The 27,298-nt window shown below is 37.8% G+C and overlaps 2 protein-coding genes and 2 long non-coding RNA genes across 19 annotated transcripts; 1 reads left to right on the forward strand and 3 right to left on the reverse strand.

The window, feature by feature from the left end:
• Positions 1–1,125: 1,125 nt before the first annotated feature.
• Positions 1,126–4,584, reverse strand: LOC150035611 (uncharacterized). The gene is made up of 3 exons (XR_016530136.1): positions 4,533–4,584; positions 3,078–4,423; positions 1,126–2,958 (listed from the first exon to the last, which is right to left on the reverse strand). It is a non-coding gene; the product is annotated as an uncharacterized LOC150035611 (long non-coding RNA).
• On the forward strand, positions 1,478–6,350 carry IRX3 (Cellulose synthase family protein). Of its 2 annotated transcripts, none has more exons than XM_039034021.2 (13): positions 1,478–1,618; positions 1,712–1,907; positions 1,999–2,186; positions 2,274–2,373; positions 2,463–2,583; positions 2,680–2,946; positions 3,058–3,403; positions 3,510–3,773; positions 3,861–4,073; positions 4,164–4,359; positions 4,454–4,650; positions 4,814–5,167; positions 5,432–6,350. In XM_039034021.2, the coding sequence occupies exons 1-13, from the start codon at positions 1,544–1,546 to the stop codon at positions 6,011–6,013; spliced, it is 3,099 nt and encodes a 1,032-aa protein (XP_038889949.1). In that variant the 5' UTR covers positions 1,478–1,543; the 3' UTR covers positions 6,014–6,350. The 2 variants fall into 2 exon arrangements, with proteins under 2 accessions (XP_038889949.1, XP_038889950.1); XM_039034022.2 differs by having other exon boundaries at positions 1,999–2,180.
• Positions 5,255–10,122, reverse strand: MEF29 (Pentatricopeptide repeat (PPR) superfamily protein). 10 transcript variants are annotated; one of them, XM_090314745.1, is made up of 3 exons: positions 9,924–10,122; positions 7,265–9,718; positions 5,255–6,848 (listed from the first exon to the last, which is right to left on the reverse strand). In XM_090314745.1, the coding sequence occupies exon 2, from the start codon at positions 9,716–9,718 to the stop codon at positions 7,352–7,354; it is 2,367 nt and encodes a 788-aa protein (XP_090170871.1). In that variant the 5' UTR covers positions 9,924–10,122; the 3' UTR covers positions 5,255–6,848; positions 7,265–7,351. The 10 variants fall into 10 exon arrangements, with proteins under 10 accessions (XP_090170871.1, XP_090170872.1, XP_090170870.1 ...); XM_090314746.1 differs by having other exon boundaries at positions 9,917–10,122; XM_090314744.1 differs by having other exon boundaries at positions 5,255–5,981; positions 6,187–6,299; positions 7,265–10,121.
• Positions 10,123–21,431: 11,309 nt separating this feature from the next.
• LOC120080088 (uncharacterized) lies at positions 21,432–27,061 on the reverse strand. 6 transcript variants are annotated; one of them, XR_016530236.1, is made up of 5 exons: positions 26,530–26,983; positions 26,318–26,427; positions 26,059–26,228; positions 22,637–22,744; positions 21,432–21,823 (listed from the first exon to the last, which is right to left on the reverse strand). It is a non-coding gene; the product is annotated as an uncharacterized LOC120080088 (long non-coding RNA). The 6 variants fall into 6 exon arrangements; XR_016530237.1 differs by lacking the exon at positions 22,637–22,744 and having other exon boundaries at positions 21,432–21,813; XR_005482417.2 differs by lacking the exon at positions 22,637–22,744.
• Positions 27,062–27,298: the final 237 nt, after the last annotated feature.

Raw genomic sequence — 27,298 nt, forward strand, 5'->3', positions numbered from 1 at the left:
TAAAACTTGATTGATCAATAAAAATACGTATACTTGATGTTCCGCTCGAGAAAGAGATCTATGCCTGCTAAATAATGGTGATTCAACATGGACTCTACATCTTGAAACCAAGCCATGAAACTTACTCTAAATAGTTCTAATAAAGGATGAATGAGACGAGATTCAGACATTTTTAAACAATGAAATGCTAGACTTCCATTTCAGTTATAGGTGTAACCAATCCACTATCAAAGATACTGTAAAAAGACATAATAGAAAAATAGATTCAGAAGAAAAGATCTTCATTAGTATGTAAGCCAATTGTATACCCCCATCGATAAACCCAAGAATGAGCGATATTCACTAGCCAAGAGCACCAACCTCAACCTCGAGTAAAAGCTCTAACGCGGCTGGTTTATCAAAATGAGGATCCCAAATTGCATGAGTAAAATATAAATAATTAGGGGGACTAATTTTTTTTAATTATTAAAAAAAACTAAATGAATCAATATCGAGCAAAAGCTTGAAAGGGGAAAAAAATTGAGAAAAATTTTCAAACTTAAGAAAGTGTGTCAAGAAAGGAAATAAGTGTGTCAATTACAGAACACATTTTGGAGACAAATAAGAAGGGCCAACTTAATTTATATTATTCTGACGAAAAAGATGGGAGAGCAAGTAGAAAATGCTTGGCAAAGCAATTTATATATAATATAAAGAATTTTTTTTAAGTGTGTAAATTATAGATGGGAAAATTTTAGTTAATCGGTCAAGAACAGATGGAGAGACTACAACTTCCTTACCTAACAATTTGAAGTTCTTTTGGTTTACAAGTTTTCAGGTTCTTGCATTTGAAGCATCATCAGCTTCTTGCATTCTAAGCATACTCTCCATCTTTCAACCATTCCTGCTCAGCTTTCCCAACTTCTCTTCTCAAGCTAAACATCGTCCTCTTGAAATCACAAAATAAGGATCTATGTACATACTAATCAGTAGATACTCTTTAACTAAAAACAAATAATCAAGAGTTTATAGTTATTAATCTACATTGAAGATTCTTAATTTAGTGGATGATTTGCTCAATCCTACAAAAGCTAAGTTCATTAAAATGATGTGTCGATGTCCACATGCTTATAGTCAGAAACCACGTAATGATCTGTATTAACTTTTACTTTAGCTTATAATGAATCAATGGGACTATTGGATGATCACTATGCAAAGGTTTTACTGAGTTGACTGGGTTTGGAGATCATGATATATAGTTAATAATGAAGAATTATTCTAAAGAAAGAAGCAATAGAACAGCAATGATATCTCAATGGTTGGGACTTCAACAAGGCGGTTGAATAGTGAAGGGGAGGAAGCTTAACTTCAAGGCAAGACTGGGGACTTTGACACAGCAACCAACTCACCACCCATTACATGGACACATTAGGTGAAGAAGACAATTGAATATCTCATGGCACCCTTTTGCTTCTCTACCTTTCTCCTTCATAAAGCACATTCATTGCTTCAAACTCTCATCCTTCACTGAACGCTTAGTCTCTCCCCGTGTCAATTGCAAGCCATGGAAGCCAGCGCTGGACTTGTCGCTGGGTCTCACAATCGTAATGAGCTTGTTGTCATTCATGGCCATGAGGAGGTGAACTTTAATCAGAAAGTGCAGTGGGAGATAGTTTTGGTATGCGTGTTTGTGGCTGATATGGTTGTTTTTGTTTTGTTTTCTCTTCTGTAGCCAAAGCCGTTGAAGAACTTGGACGGTCAAGTTTGTGAGATCTGTGGTGATGAAGTGGGGCTTACTGTGGATGGTGATCTATTTGTTGCCTGCAACGAATGTGGTTTTCCAGTTTGCAGACCTTGCTATGAGTATGAAAGAAGAGAAGGAAGCCAAAATTGTCCTCAGTGTAAAACTAGATATAAGAGACTGAAAGGTGAAGCATATAACAAAGGATTGACTATGCAACAAAATAACTAGTTTCAACTTTTCTTTTTTCTTACACAATCTTTTTGGGTATTGTGAAGGGAGTCCCAGGGTCGAGGGAGATGACGATGAAGAAGACATAGATGACATTGAACATGAGTTCAACATTGATGATGAGAGGAACAACCATAGTCATGTGGCAGAAGCTATGCTTCATGGCAAGATGAGCTATGGTAGAGGCCCAGATGATGATGAAAATGCACAATATGGAAGAACACAGACAGTGAGTGTATGCAAAACTTTGATTCCTAGCCTCATTTAGGAAATGTTTATCCTAGATAATATTGGATTTATAAACAAAAATCTACATATGCAGCCAAATGGTGAGCTCCCTTTATCTTCTCAAGGTTATGGAGAGCAGATGTTATCTTCTTCATTGCATAAACGTGTACATCCATATCCAGCTTCTGAACCAGGTAAAAATTTTCTCTACGCCATTGTTTTTGCATTAGCTACATGAAGTTTCATTTTCGTATGGTAGTTGATATGCTTTCCAAAAAACCAGGGAGTACAAGATGGGATGAAAAGAGAGAGGAAGGTTGGAAAGATAGAATGGATGATTGGAAATTGCAGCAAGGCAATCTTGGGCCTGAACCTGATGATGCCAATGACCCTGACATGGCTATGTATGCTTGAAAATTTTGACAATTCCTTTCTAATTCAGATGTTTTAAATTTTCATTGGAGAAAGTTTCGTATTAATTGACTAGCAAACTGTTGTAGGATTGATGCAGCCAGACAGCCACTATCAAGGAAGGTACCAATAGCATCAAGCAAAATTAATCCGTACCGGATGGTTATTGTAGCCCGGCTTGTTATTCTAGCCTTCTTCCTTCGATACCGGATTCTAAATCCAGTGCATGACGCATTGGGTTTATGGCTAACTTCTGTGATATGTGAAATCTGGTTTGCATTTTCATGGATCCTTGATCAGTTCCCCAAATGGTTCCCAATCGATCGTGAAACCTACTTGGATCGTCTATCCTTAAGGTAATATCAATTCTAGAATGGGAAGGAGAAAAAAAAAAAACAGTGTTAGCTTAGTATGTGTCAACTAGAATTTCACCATCAGAGATAAATCATATGGATGTTGTAATGTAGGTATGAACGAGAGGGCGAACCTAATTTGCTTGCTCCAGTAGACATCTTTGTCAGTACTGTAGATCCGATGAAGGAACCTCCTCTTGTAACAGCTAACACAATCTTATCTATCTTGGCCATGGACTATCCAGTTGATAAGATTTCATGCTATGTCTCGGACGATGGAGCTTCCATGCTTACCTTTGAAGCAATGTCTGAAACTGCAGAATTTGCAAGGAAATGGGTGCCTTTTTGTAAGAAGTTCTCCATAGAACCACGAGCACCTGAAATGTACTTCTGCGAGAAGATTGATTATCTCAAGGATAAAGTCCAACCCACATTTGTGAAGGAGCGTCGAGCAATGAAGGTATGCAATTTTAATTTTTAACATATACACTGAGAGAAAAAGGTACTATAGGAGTTTTACCATATGTGCTCAATATCAATCTTGAAATATTTTTTGGTGCATGCAGAGAGAGTATGAAGAATTCAAGGTCAGAATAAATGCTCAAGTAGCAAAAGCCACGAAAGTTCCTACAGAGGGATGGATAATGCAAGATGGAACACCGTGGCCAGGCAACAACACAAAAGATCATCCTGGTATGATCCAAGTCTTTCTAGGTCACAGTGGAGGCCTTGATGCAGAAGGGAATGAACTACCCCGCCTAGTTTATGTGTCTCGTGAGAAAAGACCAGGTTTCCAGCATCACAAGAAAGCTGGTGCCATGAATGCCTTGGTAACTTGCTCGGTCAAGTTTCTCTCTTTCCCAACCCTAGTCTGTTCCTTTTCTTTTATCTAACCCCTTGATTCTGTACAACTGTAGATTCGTGTCTCTGCAGTGCTTACAAATGCTCCATTCATGTTGAACTTGGATTGTGATCACTACATAAACAATAGCAAAGCAGCACGAGAGGCCATGTGTTTCCTTATGGACCCTCAAGTTGGAAAAAAAGTCTGTTATGTACAATTTCCACAAAGATTTGATGGAATAGATCGGCATGATCGTTATGCCAACAGAAACACAGTCTTCTTTGATGTAAATACCCCATCTCCAAAATTTTGTGCATACTTGTTCAAGTGACAAAGCTAAAAAACATAAAAATGAACTATTTTCTTTGATATGCAGATTAACATGCGAGGTTTAGATGGAATTCAGGGACCTGTATATGTCGGCACTGGGTGTGTCTTTAGGAGGCAAGCTTTATACGGTTATGAACCCCCAAAAGGTCCTAAGCGCCCAAAAATGGTAAGCTGTGATTGTTGTCCATGCTTTGGACGTCGCAAGAAGCTCAAGAACTCTGGGGCAGATGGAGATGTTGCAGGTGAGTCTACATTTTTGTTGGTTAGCATCTCGGTGGATACATTGCCATCATTTTGTGATAACTCCTATTTAATATATTGTTGCTATATGAGTAGTGCTGGCAGATGACAAGGAGCTACTGATGTCACAAATGAATTTCGAAAAGAAATTCGGACAGTCATCAATTTTTGTTACCTCTACTTTGATGGAAGAAGGTGGTGTTCCGCCCTCCTCTAGCCCAGCAGCCCTGCTTAAGGAAGCAATTCATGTTATCAGTTGTGGTTATGAAGACAAAACCGAATGGGGTACCGAGGTAATGTCAACAATTCTTACTTTAGAAAACATCTGAACGCAACCTTCCTCCTCCTTTCTCTATTGACACGCTAATGCCTAAATCCAACAAAAAGTTATTTTCAGATATGGTCTAGAGATGGGTAGACTTGGAACTGGAACTAATGTCATGTTTGTGTGTGCAGTTGGGCTGGATTTACGGATCTATCACAGAAGATATTCTAACTGGTTTCAAAATGCATTGTCGTGGCTGGAGATCCATATACTGCATGCCAAAGAGACCTGCATTTAAGGGTACAGCTCCCATCAACTTGTCTGATCGGCTGAACCAGGTGCTTCGGTGGGCACTCGGGTCTATTGAAATCTTTTTCAGCAACCACTGCCCTGTTTGGTATGGCTATAAGGGTGGGAAGCTAAAGTGGCTCGAGAGATTTGCATATGTCAACACAACTGTCTACCCCTTCACTTCAATACCACTTCTCGCCTATTGTACCCTCCCTGCAATCTGCCTACTCACGGATAAGTTTATCATGCCACCGGTAAATATAGTAACATTTACATTATAGCCTAGAAAAGATAGTTTAAGCAGAAAATAAAGGGAAGAGGAAATCTGAGGAAGGCATAACTAATTCAAAAGTCATAGTAAATTCTAAATTGGATATTTAACTATAGTATTTGATAAATTTATTTGGCTATTGGCCCCTGTCCAGAACACAATTAATTAAGCTTTTATTTTCTCCCTAGTTTCTGGCAAGGTATTTTGCATGCCCTGACGAAATTATCTTTGGTTTTTGGACAAACAGATAAGCACTTTTGCAAGTCTCTTCTTCATTGCCTTGTTTCTTTCCATTTTTGCTACGGGTATTCTTGAGCTTAAATGGAGTGGAGTTAGCATTGAGGAATGGTGGAGAAATGAGCAGTTCTGGGTCATTGGTGGTATTTCAGCTCATCTATTTGCTGTTATACAAGGTCTGTTGAAGGTATTGGCTGGAATTGATACTAGCTTCACAGTTACATCCAAGGCAACAGACGACGAAGACTTTGGAGAATTATATGCCTTCAAATGGACAACCCTGCTAATCCCTCCAACAACTATTTTGATCATCAACCTTGTGGGGGTTGTTGCAGGCATCTCAGATGCCATAAACAATGGGTATCAATCATGGGGACCTCTCTTTGGGAAGCTTTTCTTCGCCTTCTGGGTGATTGTTCATCTTTACCCATTCCTTAAGGGTCTGATGGGCCGACAAAACCGCACACCGACTATAGTCGTCATATGGTCTGTGCTGTTGGCTTCAATCTTCTCCTTGCTTTGGGTCCGAATTGATCCATTTGTGATGAAAACAAAGGGACCTGATACCAAGAAATGTGGACTAAATTGCTGAAAGACTTCCTCTCTTTCTTGTTATTTGATGTGTGCATCACCAGAAGATTCATGTGCATATCCAGGAGATTTATATGCATGGACAGTGCACATAGAATATGTGAACTAAAAGTATGTGAAGCACAAGAATGAAAAAAAGTAAGAGTGAAATTTTTGTGTAGTATGACAATGTACCTAGTTTTGTGGACAAATGAAGATAACGTGTCTGTACTTTGTTTAATTCAGTTTGTACACAAAACAAATCTTCATATAGAAAATTACGATATTGTACTTGTACCTTCATCACCCTGTCCATTGAGAAAGCATACAGTATAGAAATCAAGGTTTCCATGATTCAATCTATTAGAAATTTTAGAAATTTGTATATCATCTTTTGATCCAAAACTAAGCTCTTCATGGATTCTAGAATAAACAGAATATTAAACAGTATAGAAATCAAATTTGAGAGCAACTGATATGAAAGATCTAGTAAAAATGACCAATGGCTTCACGTAAGCAAAAACGAAACAAAAGATCAAGGAGAAATATTCTCACACACATGCATAGAAATAGGCAACTTCTGACTCATAGCCAAAGATAATATAGAACCTCAGGGATTAACATTCTTGGATACGCATTTATATAATTTATTCCTAAATGCGGCAAATGGACCTCCTGAGTATCCAAAAAGTTAAATATGGAAGAGAATAAATATAAATACTTCATGCAAACGTTGTAAATAATCCATGCCAAAACCCTCAGAAACATAGCCAAGACCATTTATTCTCCTTTGCAAATGGATTTACACAATTTCTGAAGAAAGAGAATGTAAAGCCATGCATGACCTAGATATGTACCTACAGCACAAGTCAATATTCAACATTATTAATGTTTATGAACTGCTGATTTGAAAGTAGAATGCAGCTGAAGCCTGAATCTGCTGGATAAAGTATAGTTTTCAATTAAATGTTCAATAATTAATATGGAAGACAAAGGCATGCAAGGTCATATGAACAAAACTGTCGAGCAAACCTCTGTGCTATAACTCATGAAGGAAAAAACCTGAGATAATAGTAAACAAATATGTAAAAACTAATGGATGGAAATCCAATAAAGGGTTAAGTTGCTATCTCTTACATTTCTATCTGGCAGGTATAACAGTATAATCTTGTATTGTCACAGCCCGCAGCATATCAATAAATATCTGATGATTCTCCTGAGTTAAGTAAATCTTCTTTGAAAATAATCATAATATCTACAATTAATAAATTACCTCAATCTCATACATGAAATGTCAATGGCTTCTGGCTTTTATGGTTCCTCCAATCCAAGAATCTTGACTGCAATGGGAATGTTATTTTCACCAGTAGTCTCCACATGAACAAATACCATTTTTGAAATGATGGAATCTATTAGCATCCCTAACCACAATCACTCTCTCAGTGATCTTTGATATAAATTTAGTTGCAGTATGACAATCTAGACAAACTCGGAGGTTCTTGATAATCCTAATTTCAGTTCCAGGCTCAGTTGAAATAAGCCCAAAAGCAATTGCTAATTTTTCACTGTGGACATTCACCATTAACTCCTTCTCTTCATCCTCTACATCATGCAAAGCAGTAGTGACAGTTTCTGCCTGATATCCAGCCTCTCTCATTTTCCCTGTTAACTTCTCTAGCATGGCAAAAATGGCTGTGGCCTGAGGATGGGATTGATCCCCAGATGTGAACACATATTGTTGATTGCCAATCTCAATTAGAGTGCAACCAGGTGTTTTTGCTAGTTTTCTCTTCTTAACAACTTGTCGTACTGAAGCAGCTTTGGGGAAATTCCTGTCAGTAGAATATATATTAGAAAGTAGAACATAGTACCCCACATTTTCTGGGTCCAATTGAAAAAGTCTTTTAGAAGCAACATGGGCTATCTCTGTATTCTTGTGAATCATACAAGCGCCAAGCAATGCACCCCAAACAGCTGGGCCAGGCTCGAGAGGCATTCTTTCAATAAACTCCAAGGCATTTGTTAGCTGTCCAGCTCTCCCAAGGATGTCAACCATGCAAGCATAGTGCTCGCTCATGGGCTGAAAACCATAATTGTTAACCATAGAATGGAAAATTTCATTTCCCTCTCTCACCAAGCCAGAGTGACTGCAAGCATACAAGATAGAAAGGAAAGTAACCCTTGTCAGTGGAATCCCAGATCGCAACATCTCATTAAAGAGGTTTAGTGCTTCCTTGCCATGTCCGTGGAGACCATAACCGGTTATCATGGCATTCCAGGTTACCACATTCTTTTCTGCCATCAAGTCAAATAATTGACGAGCCTCCACGATGCTACCACATTTTGCATACATATCAACTAATGCGGTAGAAACATACAGGTTCGATTCAAGTCTTTCGCTCTTAATCAAGCCATGAACCCATTTTCCAATACTTAGAGCTCCAAGTTGCGCACAAGCTGAAAGTATACTGGTGACAGTAACAGGGTTTGGACTGAGTTGAGGCACCATTTCCTGGAAAAGAGAAATTGCTCTCTCTGTCAACCCATTTTGAGTATACCCTGATATCATGGCATTCCAGGAAGCCAAACTTTTCTCCGGAGATTCATCAAACAACTTCCTTGCAAATTGTACTTCATTTAGTCGACAATAAACAGTGGTAAGAGCAGTTGAAACCGAAGGTTGCGAAATAATACCAATTTTCATACTTAAATTTTGAATCAAGCAAGTAAGTTGCAGATGATTGAAGGGCGAAAAGACTGGAACTAAGCCTACCAAAGTGCTTGAATTAACACCTTGTCCGGAGGCAAGCAATTCTTTGAAGAGTGTTACTGCCGACTCAGTTTCATGATTGAAAGTATAACCCGAAATCATTGCATTATAAGATATCAAATCTGGTTGATCAATCTGATCAAACAATAGCCTTCCTTTGTCACTCTTCCCGCATTTTGAATACAATGATATCAATCCTGTAAGCACATAAACATCAGAATGGAGTCCTTTTTTTGAAGCCAAACATTGGATACCCATCCCTAGCCTATATTCCTGCAACTCTGCCACTGCTGTAAGAACCGCAGCCAAAGTTGTAGAATCAAATGACAACCCAGCATTGAGCATATCCACAAAAACACGTATCGAGTCCTCAAAATAAGAATTCCTAGAAAACCCAGATATCATTGTGTTCCAAAGAACTGTATCCCTCTCAGGCATTACATCAAACACCTTACGCGCCAACTCAGCGCGAGTAAATTTAAAGTACAAATCAACGATTGCAGACCCAACAAACAAATTCGACGCCACCCCATCAACAATGGAGTGCGCGTGCAACAAGACACCAACCCTCTCATCCTCAAATCTCGAAGCAGCTGAAATCGCAAATGCAAAAGTGAAATTGTCTGGCCTAAGATTAGTCCCTTTTCTCAAATGGGTATAGAGAAAGATCGAAGATTTAGGCAAACTATTGTCGGAAAAGCCTCTAATAAGGACATTGAACAAGAATAGATCGGGTTTGGAAACCTTAGCAAAGAGTTGGCGCACATGGTAAACGGCCCCGAGATCGAAGAACTTGTGGGTAAGCTTGGTAATCGAAGAGAGATCATTGTGGATACCGTGGAGGATTAACTGTGCGTGGATTTGGAGGAGTTGGGGAAGTGTAGTGGCCTTGTTAAGAAGCGTGAGGAAGAATTTTCGTCCATGAATGGCAGAGGTGGTAGTGTTTGTGCATATCATCTGCATTACCATGTATGTTATGCTATAAACTAGCCAATTAGAATCTCTTCTTTTTAAGGCTAAATTGTATTTTCCTAATCTCCTTTGTGTATATTATACACTCTTCTAAATCCCTTTGTAAACAGATAATTATCTTCAATAATATACAGAATTGAACATGGTAAAAGAAAAATAACTTTTTTCTGTTGCGAAACCTACTGTTTACCAGTCACCGCCGACTCAGATCTGCTCGTCCTCCGACGTGGGTCTCTGCACTTTTGTTCGTGGGACCGCCGCCTCGACATACCAGAACTGTTGCTGGTCTCCGATACTGGTCCAGCTCCGCCGCTTCGTCGTGCCACTACGGTCCAGCACTGCCGCACCTCTGCCCAGTGAGTTTGATTGGCACAACAATTCAAAGAAGGAAAACGGGTTTCGTGAAGCAACTGGTTCAGTTAAAAACGGTTTGACCGACCGGTTCAGTTCGGTTGAATGCCTGATTACGCTTGTTTCTTGAAGGGCCGGATGATAAACTAAAAATTTAAGTGGGTGTTTAGCTCACCAACATAAGTTAAGTTGAGTTGGTATAATATATACCAACTCAACTTATTGTTTGGCCCACAAACTTTAAATGTTGGTATATTTTACCAACTCAATCCAACTCTCTCTTCTTTCCATGTTTTCAATGGCTCCACCCATCGGTCACGGTTACACTCCCAGAACTAACTCCGGACTCCAATAACCACCTTCGATGAAAATTCCAGCGACTAACTCCAGGCTCCGACAACCACCTCCGATGAAAATTCCGACGACGAAAATTCGAACTTCGAAAACCACCTCCGATGACAACTCCAACGACCAACACCGAGCTCCGACAACCTTCCCGCGACCAACTGTGACAGCCAATTCTGGCCTCCGACAACCACCTCCGGTGACCCAACTCTGATGACCACCTTCGCACTATCAACTCCGATGATCAATTGGCTCAGATAACAAACTCCAATGACCAACTCCGACAACCACCTTTGTAGGCTTCGACAACCACCTCCAACTACAAACTTCGATGAAAATCACATTCGATGATCTTCTTTGATCTTCTTTGAGCGAGCAACTCCGACGGTCAACTCGAGGCTTTGACTAATATCTTCGATGACAAACTCCGACAACCAACTCTAATACAACCTTCATGCAAATAACTTTGGACTCTAACAGTCACCTCCGACTACAATCTCTAGTAAAAATCATATTCGATGATCAACTTCAATGACCACTTTCGCCCGACCAACTCCGGGATTCGAAAACCACCTCCAATGAGAAACTTCGACAACCAACTCCAATACACCTTCATGTGACAAACTTCAGGCTCTGATAACCACCTCTGACTACAAACTCCAGCAAAAATCATTTTCGATAATCAACTTCGACAACCACTTCCAACTACTGTGTAGAATATTTATAAGTAATGAATTCACATATCAAACGATGTTAAGAATATTTAGATGAAAAGTATGTATGTAGCTGAAAAGTATGTAACATATATAAAAAAAAAAAAAAACCACAATTTTTTTAAAAAAAAAATTCATGGAACATTTTCCAACAAAAATTTGTGAAAAATAAATATTTTTTCTTTGATGATCCTCCAAATTTAAAGGAAATGAAAATGAAACTGTTGAAGAAATTTGGTGATATTCCATTGGTTGTTACGATGAAGGGAGAGATTTAATTAGAAAAAAATTATGACATAGTAAAAATATAGAGCAACAATAGGAAGAAGAAGAAAAAGAAGAAGATGATAATGAAATTCATGAAGAAAAATTAGCTAGAATCAAAAGTTTTGATTTCACTTTAGTTTATCATCTTATTTAACTATATTTCTACAAGAAATGTAATGAATTGTTGTTCAAGCCCAAAAAAGAAAGAAAGAAAGAAGGAAAGAAAAGTTTTAAAAATTAAAAGAAAAAAATTGCAATCCATATTTTATTCAAACAAATAAGGGTAGAATTATTGAATAAAAAGTTTCAAAACAAAAATAGTAATCATAAAAGCATATTATTTAGAGTTCAAAAAGTTGCATTAGAAACCCAGACATATGAACTCAACTCTGCATCCCCAAACACAGACATGTGAACTCAGACCAAATAACTCTACACCCCAAACACAGACATATGAACTCCAGATATCCTATTTCAACTCAGTGCCCCAAACATCCCCTAAATAAGATATTGAAGTGAAACTTTTTGGCGACGAACAAAGGGAATTTTGTGCAAATAGCTCTTTTGAGCGCCCAAATGAATAAAGGTTCAATATTTGAAATCAAACGAAAAAAAACGGATCTTTGTAAAATTATAGATTTTTCCCCGAGACATATTGGATTTTTGACAAAATATTAGAAGTATAATTTGTCCCACGTCAGTTAAATTGAAGAATAGGGATGAGCTCCAAGTTTATAAAAGGAGTCTATGCCTCTAATTTCAAGTCGTTCCAGATAGAAACACTTTAAGCTTGGGTGTGCTAACTCTACTTAAATTTCCTTTATGTATTCTCTAGTTTGAGTAGGGAAAATGTTTGAGTAGTCAAAAGCTTTGAGAGAGTGCTCTTGTAATTGGGATCGAGGAGAGAATTGTGGAGTTTTCCATGTAAGTTCTTGTGTTTTCAGTTTTATTTTATTTTATTTTATTTTATTTTGTTATTTTGTTATTTTGTTATTTTTTATTTTTTTGCTTATTCTTGAGGTAGAAGTGAGAGGTTTTTTCCCTAACAAGTGGTATCAGAGCTTTAGATTTAGAATTTCTTGATTTTTTGAGTATGCTCTATGGTTGTAGCATTGTTTGAGCTTTCACATCAGAAAAGAATTCTTGAGACGGACTACGATATTGTGAATAGTGTGAGTTGGTTACTATTTGCCGATTTGCTAGGAATGAAGTAGATGCGTGTCAAACTTTATGAGTCTAATAAAGTTTGATGTGGAGAAATTTGATGGAATGATCAAGTTTGGTTTGTGGCAAGTGCAAGTCAAGGATGTGTTGATACAATCTGGATTACACAAGTGCAAATAAGCGATGATGGTGTTCTAGTGCAGTTCTAGTGTGATTCCAATAGAGGTTTAAAAATGAGAGTCTTCGAGTAGAAGATAGGTTGCTGGGCATGTAAATAGTCTGGGCACATGAAAAATAGAGCAAGTTTGTCAAAGAGCTCTAGATCGGATGATGATGGTGCCTTTCTCGACAGGGGGGACGATGAATTCCTCTGAAGAAGATGGAAATCATCCTCGTGATATGTCCACTTTACCATGATAGAGGATGTGATGTTAGCGGTTCCACAATTTTGAATACGGGCATTGACTTGGTGGTTATTGATGAAAAATAGGAAAAGAAAGAGACCAACACAGTTTACGTGGAAACCCTAGAATAGGGAGAAAAACCACGATATAGAGCTTTTTCTTATTATTTTTAATTGATACACTGAATACAAGAGAACAGGATGATTAAATAGACAGTAGAGAGCCTTAGAATAAGAGACAATTACAATAATACCCCTAGGGTAAAACCCTACTTTCAACACTCCCCCTCAAGTTGGTGCATAAATATCAATAAGACCCAACTTGTTAATACAGTAGTCAAAATTTGGTCTCGGTAACCCCTTGGTGAGAACATCTGCCACTTGTTGACTTGAGGGAATATAAAGGATGCAAATGCTTCCATTATCTAGTCTTTCTTTAATGAAGTGTCTGTCGATCTCTACATGTTTGGTTCTGTCATGCTGGACTAGGTTGTTTGCGATGTTTATTACTGCTTTATTATCACAAAACAACTTCATTGGAAGCTCACTGTCTTAGTAAAGATCAGACAACACCTTATTCAACTAGATTTCTTCACATATCCCTAAGCTCATTGCCCTATACTCATCTTCAACGTTACTCCTAGCCACTACTTCCTGTTTTTTACTTCGCCAGGTGACAAGGTTACCCCAGACAAAGGTGCAATACCCAGAGGTTGACTTTCTATCAAGAGCCTGCCTAATTAGAATCGGTATATGCTTCTATAGTTCTTTTTCCAGACTTCTTGAACATCAGACCCTTACTAGGAGTCCCCTTCAAGTACCAAAGAATACGCTCAACTGCAGTCATATGCTCCTCATAGGGAGATTGCATTAATTCGCTCACCACGCTTACTGCATATGAAATATCTGGTCTTGTATGGGACAAGTAGAACAACTTTCCGACCAACCTCTAATACCTTTCCTTGCTAACAGGAACTTTGTTGTTTATAACACCAAGTTTTGCATTATACTCCACGGGTGTGTCAGCAGGTTTATACCCAGACATACCTGTTTCTTTGAGCAAGTCCAATGTATATTTCCTTTACGATACTGAAATACCTTCTCTTAATCAAGCCACTTCCATTCCAATGAAGTATCTCAGCTTACCAAGGTCTTTAATCTCAAATTCTCTGGCCATTCTCATTTTAAGCCTTGTAATTTCACCCTCATCATTGCCAGACAGAACAATATCATCAACATACACTATGAGGACGATAATCTTCCCAGAGTCAGACCGTTTCGTAAACAGTGTATGATATGAGTGCCTTTGCTTGTATCTCTGTGCTTTAACAAATGTGGTGAACCTATCAAATCAAGCCCTTGGGGACTGTTTTAGTCCATACAAAGACTTTCTCAGTCTACAAACCCTGTGCTTGAACTGACTCTCGAATCCAAGAGGAGGGCTCATATAGACTTCTTCTTCAAGTTCTCCATTTAGGAATGCATTTTTGACATCTAACTGGTGAAGTGGCCAATCTTTGTTTACAACAATTGACAACAAAAGCCGAATAGTGTTGAGTTTGGCCACGGGAGAGAATGTTTCAGAGTAATCAACTTTGTAGGTCTGGGTGAAACCTTTAACAACCAGTTTGGCTTTATATCGATTAATCATCCCATCTGATTTGTATTTTACGGTGAACACCCATTTGTATCCAACTGTCTTGTGCCCTTCAGGTAAAGGCACCTATTCCCATGTACCATTTTTCTCCAGAGCCCTCATTTCTTTCATAACAGCCATTTTCCATTCATAGTTCTCCATTGCTTCACGAATACTGCTTGAGACCATGATAGTATCCAAGCTGGTAGTGAGAGCTTTAAATTCGGGAGACAGATTGTTGTATGTCATGTAGCTGTGCATAGAGTACTTTGTGCATGAATGAGTACCTTTCCTTAGTGCTATTAGAAGATCGAGAGAGGCATCATGATTTTCCAACTCTCTAGATTTCTTAGCATAATCGGTCACCTGTATATCAAGGGTTTCAGTAGTATCTTCCACTTCCTTATCACAAACTGGACCTTTCCTTTTACTGCTATCATTCTTAGTTGTTTCCTCATCTGTCACATTTTCAGTATTGCCACCTCCTTCATACTTATCTTCCCTACACTTGTTAGTCTCCATACATATATCAACATCATTAGTTTCAGGAATACACGTACCTGGACCAGATGCAGGGTCTGATTCATGGACCGGAGCCGACTGTTCAACAGGTGGCTTGCCTTCCTTTCTAAGATTCTTCCTATAGTAGGTTATCCAAGGAATCTGGTTGGTAGGGAGGACAGGACAGGCTTTTTCAGAAATAGGGAAAGGAATCAGGACGGATTCCCCTAAGGGGATATCATAGGAGGATCAGTTAGGCTCTTCACTCAAGCTCTCCCCCTGAAGATGACTAACGGGGAAGAAGAGTTGATCTTCAATGAAAGTTATATCCATGGAGACAAAATACTTATGAGATGACGGATGATAGCATTTATACCCACGTTGGTGGAGAGGGTACCCAACAAAAACACATTTCTAAGCACGAGGGGTGAATTTTGTGCGATTTGGGCCATGGGAGTGAACAAATGCGACACAGTCGAAGACATGGAGGGGTACATCAGAAATCAGGCGAGTAGTCGGAAAGGATTCTTTGAATAAGTCTAAGGGATTATGAAAGTCAAGAACACGAGAGGGCATGAGATTGATGAGGTGGGCCGCTGTAAGAATGGCATCTCCCCATAAGTAGGACAGAAGAGTGGCAGACAACATTAAGGATTGGGCAACTTCCTTCAGATGACGATTTTTACACTCGGCTACTCCATTTTGTTGGGGAGTATAAGCACACGAGCTCTAGTGGACAATTCTCTTAGATACAAGAAATTCATGGAAAGAGGTGTTAAAGAACTCTTGTCCATTATCACTCCTCAAAATCCCAATCTTGGCATGGAACTGGGTTTTAACCATATTATAAAATTGTTGAAAGATGGAAAAGACCTCGGACTTATCAGCAAGTAAGAACACCCAAGTGAGGTGTGTGTGGTCGTCTATGAAGGTGACGAACCAACGTTTACCAGTTGAGGTAGTAGTAGGTGAGGGTCCCCAGACATCACTATGAATGAGGGAAAAAGGACTAGACGACTTATAAGGTTGAGAACGAAAAGTAATACGACTTTGTTTGGCACAAATATATACATCACAATTTAGAGACGCTATGTTAATATTGCGAAATAAAGGCGGAAATAAATATTTCATATACTGAAAATTTGGATGTCCTAAACAATAATGCCATAACATAAAGTCATTTTCAGAAGTAGAAAAATTTAAAGACTAGTTCTATGATCCCTCCTAGAAAAAGCATCGTCAGAAAGGAAGTAGAGCCTTCTATCATGCCGGGCAGTGCCAATCATCATCCCCAACTTCTGATCCTAAAACACAACAGAATCTGGTGAGAAAATGGCCTTACAGTTCGGATCTCTTGTAATTTTACTGACTGATAAAAGATCATAAGAGATTTTAGGCACATGAAGTGTATCACGTAGTACTAAACCATCAAAAGGAGAGGTATTTCCTTTCCCTACAACTGGGGCAAAAGACCCGTCTACAATTCTAATACGTTCGTGCCCCGCACTCGGACAATATGAAACAAACAATTTTGAAGAATTGGTGAGATGATTTGTGGCCCCTAAATCTACAATCCAGGGTTTCTTGCCATTAATGCTAATAAGACCAAAAGATGGAAATGTACCTGATTGCGCAATGGCACTCACCCCAACAGCACTCAAATTGGTCTTATTATCGGTTTGATGCTGTGTATTCTCATTAACTGAGTCACTTACGAGTACACGCCTAGAGTTTGATTTGTCATGTGATTGCCGTCTTCTACTGTTTGGGAGCCTGCTGTGCAGCTTTCAACATTGGTCCTTCATATGCCACGACTTCTTACAATGCTTAGAAATAGGTGTGGGCTTTTTATCACTGTCGGTACTGGACGCCTTTGTAACAAAGGCTGATGCATCAGTGGAAACAGCCACAGGATTGTTCATAGCATGTGATCGATCCTCTTACAGTCGAACCTCTGAACAAACTTCTCTGAGAGAAGAAGTAGGTTGTTGACCCAATATGCGACTCTGAACACTGTCAAATTTTAGGTTCAATCCAGCCAAAAACATATACACCTGATCTGCCTCTTCAAGTTTCAAGTATTGGGTCCTATCTTGTGCGCAGTTCCATACAATCTCTTGGCAAAGGTTCATCTCTTGCCAATATACTAATAATTTATTAAAGTAGGAAGTAACATCCATGGTCCCTTGTTTGCACTCATGGACCTGTTTGTGTAACGTGTATAACCAAGATGCGTTCTGTCGCTTCGAGTACAGATTCCTGGCTGCCACTTAGATATCTCTAACAGTTGCTGTATACAGTAAGGGTCGGCCAATTTGTGGCTCCATACTATTGATGAGGACAGACCGTAATAGAGAATCCTCTCCTTTCCAGATTCTTTCTTGAGGATCGCCTGGGATAGGTTTCAGAATTTCTCTTGTCAGATACCTGAATTTGTGCCTTCCTTCTAGGGCCATTCTGATTGACTGGGACCAGGAAAAATAATTCTCCCCATTCAGTTTTTCTCCTATCAGAAATCCTATAATATTTCCCATTGAGCCAGTTAAGTAATTTGTATTGGGCAAAATAGAGAACGAATTTACCGGATTCCCTTTGGTGACTGATTGAGGGTTTAGACCAAGGGCTGTTTCCAAATCTGGAATCTGCATTTGAAGATAGGCTAATCTGCGTCGAACATCGTCCAGGTACTGAGCCGACCCATCCTGATTTGGTCTGGCTAGAAAAGCGCCTTCGACTGACGGCTAGTTGGGAGCAAAACCAACTGGGTATACTGAAATCTGTTTGACCGATAGTTGGTTGGGCGCGGAACCACCTGGGTACGCTAGAATGGGTGCGTCGGCCAGAGAAAAATGGACTGGAGGTAGCGATGCTTGGAAGAACTGTTGTGGCGTCTGGTCAGCAACTCGGATCTGCGCCTGAGAGAAACGTGGTTGGACAGGGACAGACTCGATCGGTTAGGTCGGTTCTCCTCGAATCTGCACCTAGGAGAAATATGGCTGAACAGAGATAGAATCGTGCGGCATGGTCGGTTCTCCTCGGATCGGCTCCCAAATCAATTGCGGCTGGACGCAAAGGGAATGGCCGAAGATTCGTGTGGGATGGTCGGTGCGAACGAGGGTCTTTGTGGCCCGATCTCACGATTCTCTCCTTCGAAGGGACCCCCGATCGACGTCGACGACGCTCCCTGTGGTGGCTGGACGACGGCGATGGTGGCAGGAAGAAGTTGTGGTAGGGCAGATTGAAGAAATATCTTTTACAGTCTCTTAGATAACAGTTTTCATGTCCATGATTGAAGCTTCATCTATAAAGGATGTCTGTGGTTGGTTTTCGTCAATGACGGCTAGGATTTCGTCGCCATGCTCTAATACCATGATGAAAAATAAGAAAAGAAAGAGACCAACACAGTTTACGTGGAAACCCTAGAACATGGAGAAAAACCACGATACAAACTTTTTTTCTTATTATTTTAATTGATACACTGAATACAAGAGAACATGATGAATAAATAGACAGTAGAGAGCCCTAGGGTAAGAGACAATTACAATAATACCCCTAGGGTAAAACCCTACTTTCAGCAGTTATACAAGGTATGTGATGGAAGTTATGTCGATGGTTGAAGAATTTTCAGGTGAGCCAAATAGGTGGAAGTTGCACCATAAATATCAGTAAAGTTTACTGTCATGTGAAGAAAAAGGAAAATCTTGGGAGATGGTATTCCAAGTGGTCTATTTTTTATGGTGGAGTGAGTTATAGTTCTCTAGTTGAGAATTATGATTGTTGGTGAAGTTAATGAATGTTGCAGAAGCTATGGATTCTTCAAATATCTTGCCAAGGTGAAATTTGTTGGGTTTTTGACAAAATATTAGAACTGCAGTTTGTCCCACATCGGTTAAATTGAAGAATGGGGATGAGCTTCGAGCCTATTAAATATGTCTATACCTCTAGTTTTAAGTCGTCCCAGTTAGAAACACTTTAAGCTTTGGTGTGGTAAGTTTAGTTAAATTCCCTTTATATATTCTCTAGTTTGAGGGTGGAAAAAATGTGTGAGTAATCAAAAGCTTTGAAATAGTGCTTTTGTACTTGGGATCAGGGAGAGAATTATTCTATGTGATTGTAACAATTTTTTACATAGTGGATTTCTTTCTGGCGGATCATGGTTTTCTTTGAGTTGGGAGTTTTCCACATAAATTCTTGTGTTTTCGGTTTTATTATTATTTTTAATCTCTTTGTTATTTTTTTGCTTATTCCTACAGTAGAAGTGAGAGGTTTTTTTCTCTAACAAGTGGTATTAGACTTTAGATTTAGAGTTTCTTGATTTTTTTAGTATGCTCTGAAGTTGCAGCATTGTCTGAGCTTTCACATTAGAAAAGAATTCCTGAAACAGGCTACAATATTGTGAATAATATGAGTTGTTTACTATTTGCTAATTTGCTAGGAGTGAAGCAGATGTGTCGCAAACTTTATGAGTCTAGTAAAGTTTGATGTGGAGAAATTTGATGGAAGGATCAAATTCGACTTGTGGCAAGTGCAAGTCAAGAATGTGTTATACAATCTGGATTACACAAGTACAAGTTAAGCGATGATGGTGTTCTAGTGCAGTTCCGGAGTGATTCCAGCAGAGGTTTAAAAATGAGAGTCTTCAAGCAGAAGATAGGCTGTTGGGCATGCAGACAGTCTGGGCACATGAAAAATAGAGCAAGTTCGTCAAAGAGCTCTAGATCGGATATTGACAGTGCCTTTCTTGATAAGGGGATGATGACTTCCTTTGAAGAAGACGGAAATTATCCTCGTGGTCTATCCACTTTACCATAATAAAGGATGTGATATTAGCGGTTCCACAAGTTTGAACACGGGCATTGACTTGGTAGTTATGCAAGGTATGTGGTGGAAGTTAATTGGTATCAGAGCCAATTTTCTTGCATTTACGTTCTTTGGTTTTGTTTTTAAACAAAATCTAGCTTAGAGGTGGGTTTGATGTTCTGCATTTGGAATGTTTGACGGTTTACAATATTGAATGTTTATGGTATTTGGCACATAGATTTTTCATTTTATTTGGGTTAAAATGTAAGGGCCCAGTGTTTTTGGACATTTAATTACATGCTTCGAGTCTTTAAGTCCATGTCGATCAAAAGGCCAACAGTTGCTGAGGAGATTGGAGAGAAATGGAGGCTTTCGAAAATGTTCAAAGCTGGAAAATTGCAAATCTGACGCATTCTGCCTTGCAGCGTTGTGCGAGGCGGCGTGCAATGTTCGTAGCGTTGCGATGCTAACCCCTCAACATTGCACACTCCGAGGGCCTGACGAAAGAAGCAGCGCACGCACATTGAAGTTTGTTGCCCTAATTTGCTTGTAACTTAATTTTAATTAATTAAATAAGTATAATTGTAATATTAAAAATGTTATATTAATTTAATTAATTAATTTCTCTCTAGGGAGCTAAAAATCGGTCTAATTAATTGCTGATTAATTTAATTATGCATAAGATGTATGATTTAAATTAGTTTTGAATGGTGCGTAATGTATGTCATTTAGATTTAAAATCCCACCTTAGGATAAACATGTTCATGCATCATATTTAAATATAAATGTTATAATTTTGGATACATGATTAAATTAGCATGCTCATGCATCTTAATATAAATGTTATATTATTTAGATTTATGATAAATTAAGCATGTTCATGCATCATGCGATATTATAATTGTTATAATGTATGATGATATGATGATTGATAATGCTTAATGATTGTTTAATATAAGAGTTATATTTTACAATGGAAAAGGAATTTGCATTGAGCATGACATTACTTAGATTAAATAAACGTTATATTTTAATCAATGCCACCAAATGCAAACTTATAGATTTTATTTTTCATTATTTTGTAACGGTTATAAAAATAATGAAATTAGAATTAAAATCTATAGTCAAGAGTTGCATACAAATATAGGCCAAAATTAATTTTATATGGTTTAAAATTAATTCACATAGACTTATGTTAAACATGTTTCTAATGAGATTAGAAATAGGTTAATCTTTTGATTCATTTTAATAGGATTAAAATGAACTTCAATTAAAAGATTACATTTATAAAATAATTGCCCATAAGGGACTTTTGTCTAAGGAACGTTCTGTTTAGGCTGAGGTTTTTAAGCTGATGGAAACGGAACACCTCTACCTAGAAATCGACCTGAAAGGTGAATTGGGCAAATATTTTATAATCATGTAATAAGTGATCAATTTTGTTAGAGTTTAATGAATGAGATTACATATTGTTAAAATATTCAATATAAGTGTTTATATCGAGCAAATTAACATGAATTGGCTAAAAATTGATTAGTCGGATTTTACTGAGTTAATAAACCCATCATTTACAAAACATTTACCCACGCTCTCTCTAAAAGTTCACAATGTGAGATTCATGTTCAATCTTGTGGTGTCCTGGGTGCACCCTCCCTTAAGAAGATATTTGCATGGGTCGATATCAAGGTGAATGGAGAAAGTGTTTATAGTAAGTGGGAAAAGGACGTGTGTCAACACATCTTGCAGTCTTCTTCATTGGTTTGAAACGTCATTTCCATGCTCGGCCTCGTGGCGCCTTGGGCGCATCCCTCTTAAGAAGGTGTGTGCATGGGAAAGGGACGTATCAAACTCCAGAAATGAATAAGATCGCTATAATCAATTGTTCCAATCATGTTCTTCCCTGAGGCAGACTGGTTGGGGTGAGATTATAGGGTTGAAAATGAAGGGTTACACTTAAGATAAAACATTTGATCAAATGAATGATAATAAAATATTATATGAATAAGAAGTTATTTTGGGATAATATTTGATTGAAAGTGTCTCACTTCAGTGATAAGAAATAACTATACACCCTGAGGTAAAATTTATTCTAAATCACTGAATGTATCATTGTAAAATAAATAATGTTGGGTTCATTATTAGTTTTTGTTAAACTTATTGGATTACTAAATGTATCATTGCAAAATAAATAATATAAGTAATTTGTTTTGTATCAGCATGTCTAGCTCAATTGTTACTTTTCTTGGCACCGAAAAATTAACTGGAGAAATATACAACTTGAAAAAATATGATGAATACGATTTTTGTTAGGGTTGATGCCCTAAATCTCATGGGTCCTGTAGTTTGTAATTGCAATGTATAAACAATTTATTTATTTAATAAAATATTGGATGTTTTATTTGACATTTAGTAACATTAACACACAAACCAATAAACTAACATCCAAAGTTATAATCTGTTGTGGATCATGTTTAACTAATAACCTAAATAGTCTGTAGTAGATGGATAAGGCTGGATATCTTATCCTGGTTATCCTGGTGACACTATGAATACGACCTACTTTGTAGATGTTACAATTGTTGTAAAGTGCTACTAATGATCTGACTCTGATCATTCATGTAGAGACATTTGAGCGGGGGTATTCTATACAAAGGAGTTTATATAAGACCGGATCATGAAATGACTAGTCTCATTATATAACATCATTCATAAAAGAGACTTACATTTCATTAGAATGTCCTTGAATCCTACGTGAGTTGTGAACTCCTGCTTATGAAGGCGGTCCTTTGATTTGTATAGGCAAGAGTGGTCAAATCATCGACTCAATAAGCCTACCATTTTGCATAAAATATGTCCAAAACAGGGACCTTTACAAACCAATTTGTAAAAGAATAAAGCCTTAAAAACTAAGTATCCTATCCTAAAACATCCATCAACAAAACTACATTCATCACAAAGTCATTCATCACATGAATCATGAATAGAATGCAGAAAAGAAAAACACACCAGTACTGTAAAATTTAATTAAAAAATGGAATTTGGGATCATAACCAACAACCTAGATCTAATACCAAATGAAGGATCCTGAAATGAAGGGAACCTTCAGCAGAAGCAGGATTGTCCCGAATACCATTCTTTTAGAGAAAGTAATTTTACAGAATAAACAAACAGATTATGCAATTATTAAAATTAATTATAGCATGATAATATAAACAAAAATTAGGGTTTTAGAAACCCTTACCTTTGAAGACAGAATTTCAAGAATCCCTCGAACAGGAAACAGGCACTACCACAATGGCGACCTTGGTATTCTTAGGTAGAGAACCCAGGAATGGTGGGCTCTGGCTATTTTGGACATGAGGGAAGGGATTGAGAAGAGAGAGAAGAATGAAGAAATGTGATTGCACTCTAAGACAATCCCCACACAGAACGTTTTTGTCTTTTCTCTCTAGTTTAAAAAAGAAATACTATGCTCTCTCCTTTTTCAAGCCAAATATATTCATCCATCACCCACTTATGTGGGTGGAGAGAAAAGAGGGGAGGGAGTTGTAACTCCCTCCTTGATTATATATATATATATTAAACTATATGTTATATCAAATATAACATTTAACCTATAGTTTTAATATTATATCATAAATAATATAACCTATAGTTTCTTTTCTCTCTTATATGGCATTTAATATAAATTAGATTTATATTAAATTTAACAATTATGAACCTAATTCATATAATTTATCTTTGAATCTTATTCAAATATTTATTTCCTCTTATAAATGCTACAATGTATCGAATACATTATAATAATTATATTATATATATAATTAAAATAACTTTAATTCTATCATTTATAATTAAATCCCTTAATTAATTTGAACAATTCAAATTAATCTAAAAACTTATTCTCATTTAATCTTGTTAAGCTACTAATGGAACCTCATAGACTTGTAGTTTGAAGCTCCAACGGTACCTGAATAACTAATCAAACTCTTTAATTAAATTATTCACCATCTTTTAACTGTCGAGTACTCCATTAAAGACCGACAACTGCACTCTTCATACTATAGATATATTTCTGTATCCATTGGATATAACCAATCAACAACACGATAACTCTTCACAAATTGCTTGTAAGAATAGCTGGGCCAAAAATACTGTTTTGCCCCTATAGTTATATCTAACTCTTTAAGTACCACTGATCCCTCTAATGAAAAATAAATCATAGTCCAACTATGATTAAACCCCTCTCAGGCCAGGAGAGGGTGTAACGCCACATTGCTTAAGCCTCGGAATCAGCCTTTAAAGGAATAATTTATCTATTTACCTCGACCTTGGGGAATGAATTCCTTCTTGTTTAGCTGTGTTCCCAGCTCCCCAATCAGACGAATTCTCAAAATGGTAGGCTCATTGAGTTAACGATCTGACCACTCTCACTCATACAAATCAAAGTACCGCCCTCATAGGCAGGAGTTCACAACTCACTCATGATTTAGGTCATGTTATCTATGGTCATCCTGGTGAAATGTAAGTCTCTTTTATGAATGACGTTATATAGTGAGACTAAACATTTCGTGGTCTGGTCTTATACAAACTCCTTCGTATAGATTCTCCCCGCTCATATGTCTATACATGAATTATCAGGATCAGATCATTTGTAGCACTTTATAGTAATTGTAATACCTACAAAGCGGGTCATACTCGTAGTGTCACTAAGATAAGATACCCAACCTTATCCATCTACTACAGACCATTTAGATTATCACTTAAACATGATCTACCCATATATCTTTACATATGTAACGACCCGACCCCACTAGGACTCAAGCTAGGCCGTTACTAAACACATGCATGCATGGAACTTAAAACGACACCCTTTTATAGTGAAATAAATACTAAGTAAATAAGGTAATTTCAAAAGACCTTCATTAAATTTAAATATTAAAAACAAACAATAGGGTACCCATAAATCATAAATGATAATAAATAGGTCTGGAAAATAGTAAGTTTCAAACATTAAAACTAAAAGTTGAAAAACATGAAAAGAAATCTAAATATCATGAGTGGAAGCATAAAAACTGGTCCTAGTGGCCCGATCACAGATTCTGCTTGTCAATCGCTGGTGCATATCTACCTTTACTTGAAACAACAACATAAGAAAGGATGAGTATAAAATACTCAGTAAGTAACCCCACTACTAAGGTCAGGCTAGGCACCTATGTCCTCTAGATGCCTACCTCTGGTTGAAACATATAAACTTCTCTAGTCCTCATGGGACACATACATACATGAAAAACTGATTTTTATCCTACTGTAGTTAAGTATGCCCACTACCTCTAGTAAGTCCTATAGGACCCACAACTTCTGGTGAATCCCGAAGGAAACACAACATCTGGTGAATCCTGAAGGAAACCATCACCTCTAGTGAATCCCGAAGAAACACAACCTCTGATGAATCCCGAAGAAACACAACCTCTAGTGAATCCCAAAGGAAACTTAACCTCTGGTGAATCCCGAAGGATAACACCACCTCTAGTGAATCCCAAAGGAGACACAACCTCTGGTGAATCCTGTAGAAAACACAACCTCTGGTGAATCCTGAAGGATAACACTACCTCTAATGAATCCCGAAGGAAACACAACATCTAGTGGGCATCTAACTAATTAGTGAGGACACTATCACAATCTCAACATCATAAGTATCTTAACATGGTTTTATATACACCTCAACATCATGGCTCTACAACATACATATACGCCTCAATATCCTCAAATCAAATACAACCTCATGGAATCAAATATCATCTCATGCTAGCATTCAAATATCTACATGCACAAATAAATCTTTCAGATCCTCAACAAGAACATACATCGGTTATACTATACTATCAGTCTATCATGTTATCGTTCTGTCATAATATCCTTCTATCATGCTAGCATACATCTAGTGCCTGGCCCGTGGACAATTTCTAGTAGTAAGATTACTTACCTAAAAAAAGTCCAAAAAATTTAATTCAAGCAAACAAACTTCTTTCTAGCTTTCCACAACTTTTGAATGAGATCCTAGAACATGGATAAAAATCGATCTTAACCTTTAAGCCCAATTTTTTAAACATTAAATCATTCCAAGATTACTAGCACAACTTACCCAATAGTGGTTTGACTAAGATCACCTCAAAGTTCTAACATCAAAATTCTTGTCGGAATTAAACTCAAGTCGTTCGCTTCTATATTCAAAACTTCTCCAAAATTTGAATCTAAAGCCCAAAGTGTAGTTTGTTCCAAAACTGCCTTCAATCTCTCAAACAAATGATCAATCTAAGCAATTCAATAATAATGGTTAGAACCTCAAACAAATTCCAGCTACTACATTTTAATTCAATCCTTCCAAGGCTTAATATACTTACCAAAATGTTGCTTAGTCCAAAATTAGTTTCAAACTTAAATCCGTTTGCGAACCCAACTTAATCCTGCGCAATGCTTGACAACACACTTCGACTTTAAAATTCTTCCAATGCTTGAATTTATGGCCCAAACATAATGAGTGTTAACAATTTTAGCCAAAACGAACTGAGTAACTAAAATCTTCAAAGAAAATTCTAAAAGACTCGTATCTTACCCAAAACATCACCACAAGCCAAAATCCGACGAACGACGACAAAGGATGGCAGTGATCGGCGGAGGATAGTGGCTGGGCGAAAAGACAGCGGCTGATCAGTGGTAGACGGAATGGAACGCGGCTGGATGACTCACAGCACTCTAGGTCTGGCAGGTTTGACAGCCTCACGACCCAGGTACGGATGGCAGGTACAGATCTGCGGTGGCTGAAGGGCTTCAGCGTGTGGGGACGAGGCTTGGATGACTCGGCGGAGGGGAGGTGAGGGGGAGGCGACGTGTTGTTGGAGAGAAAGGACGACTGAGTGGGTTTCGATTGGGCGAGTGGGTGCGGAGCGCGACTGTGAATCGGCGAGGCGACAGCTTTAAAGGCGGGGCTGGGGTACGAACCAGTAGTGGACGATAAGGACAAAGGGATAAGGAAATTTTCGTGGAGGAGGGGTGTCAGGCGGCGCGATGGGGAAGGGAAGGGGAAGAGAAAGAAAAAGAGAAAAAAGGAAAGAAAAATAAAATATAAAAGGAAAATAAAATAAAATAAAATAAAATAAAACATTATATTTTTATTTTATTTTATTCTTTTCCTATTCCACTTTATTCTATTCAATTTCTTTCCTTCCTAAATTGAAATTAATTCCTGCCATTAATTTTCAAATTGAATAATTTTCAACGTCAATAATTAAATTTCCACAATTACAAAAATGCCCTCAATTAATAAAAATTACTGAAATTACATTAATAATAAAAATTCGGGGTGTTACAACATACATGTTTAA

Source organism: Benincasa hispida, chromosome 6, assembly GCF_027475165.1.
Source record: "Benincasa hispida cultivar pf3 chromosome 6, pf3_genome.v1.1, whole genome shotgun sequence".
NCBI lineage: Eukaryota > Viridiplantae > Streptophyta > Magnoliopsida > Cucurbitales > Cucurbitaceae > Benincasa > Benincasa hispida.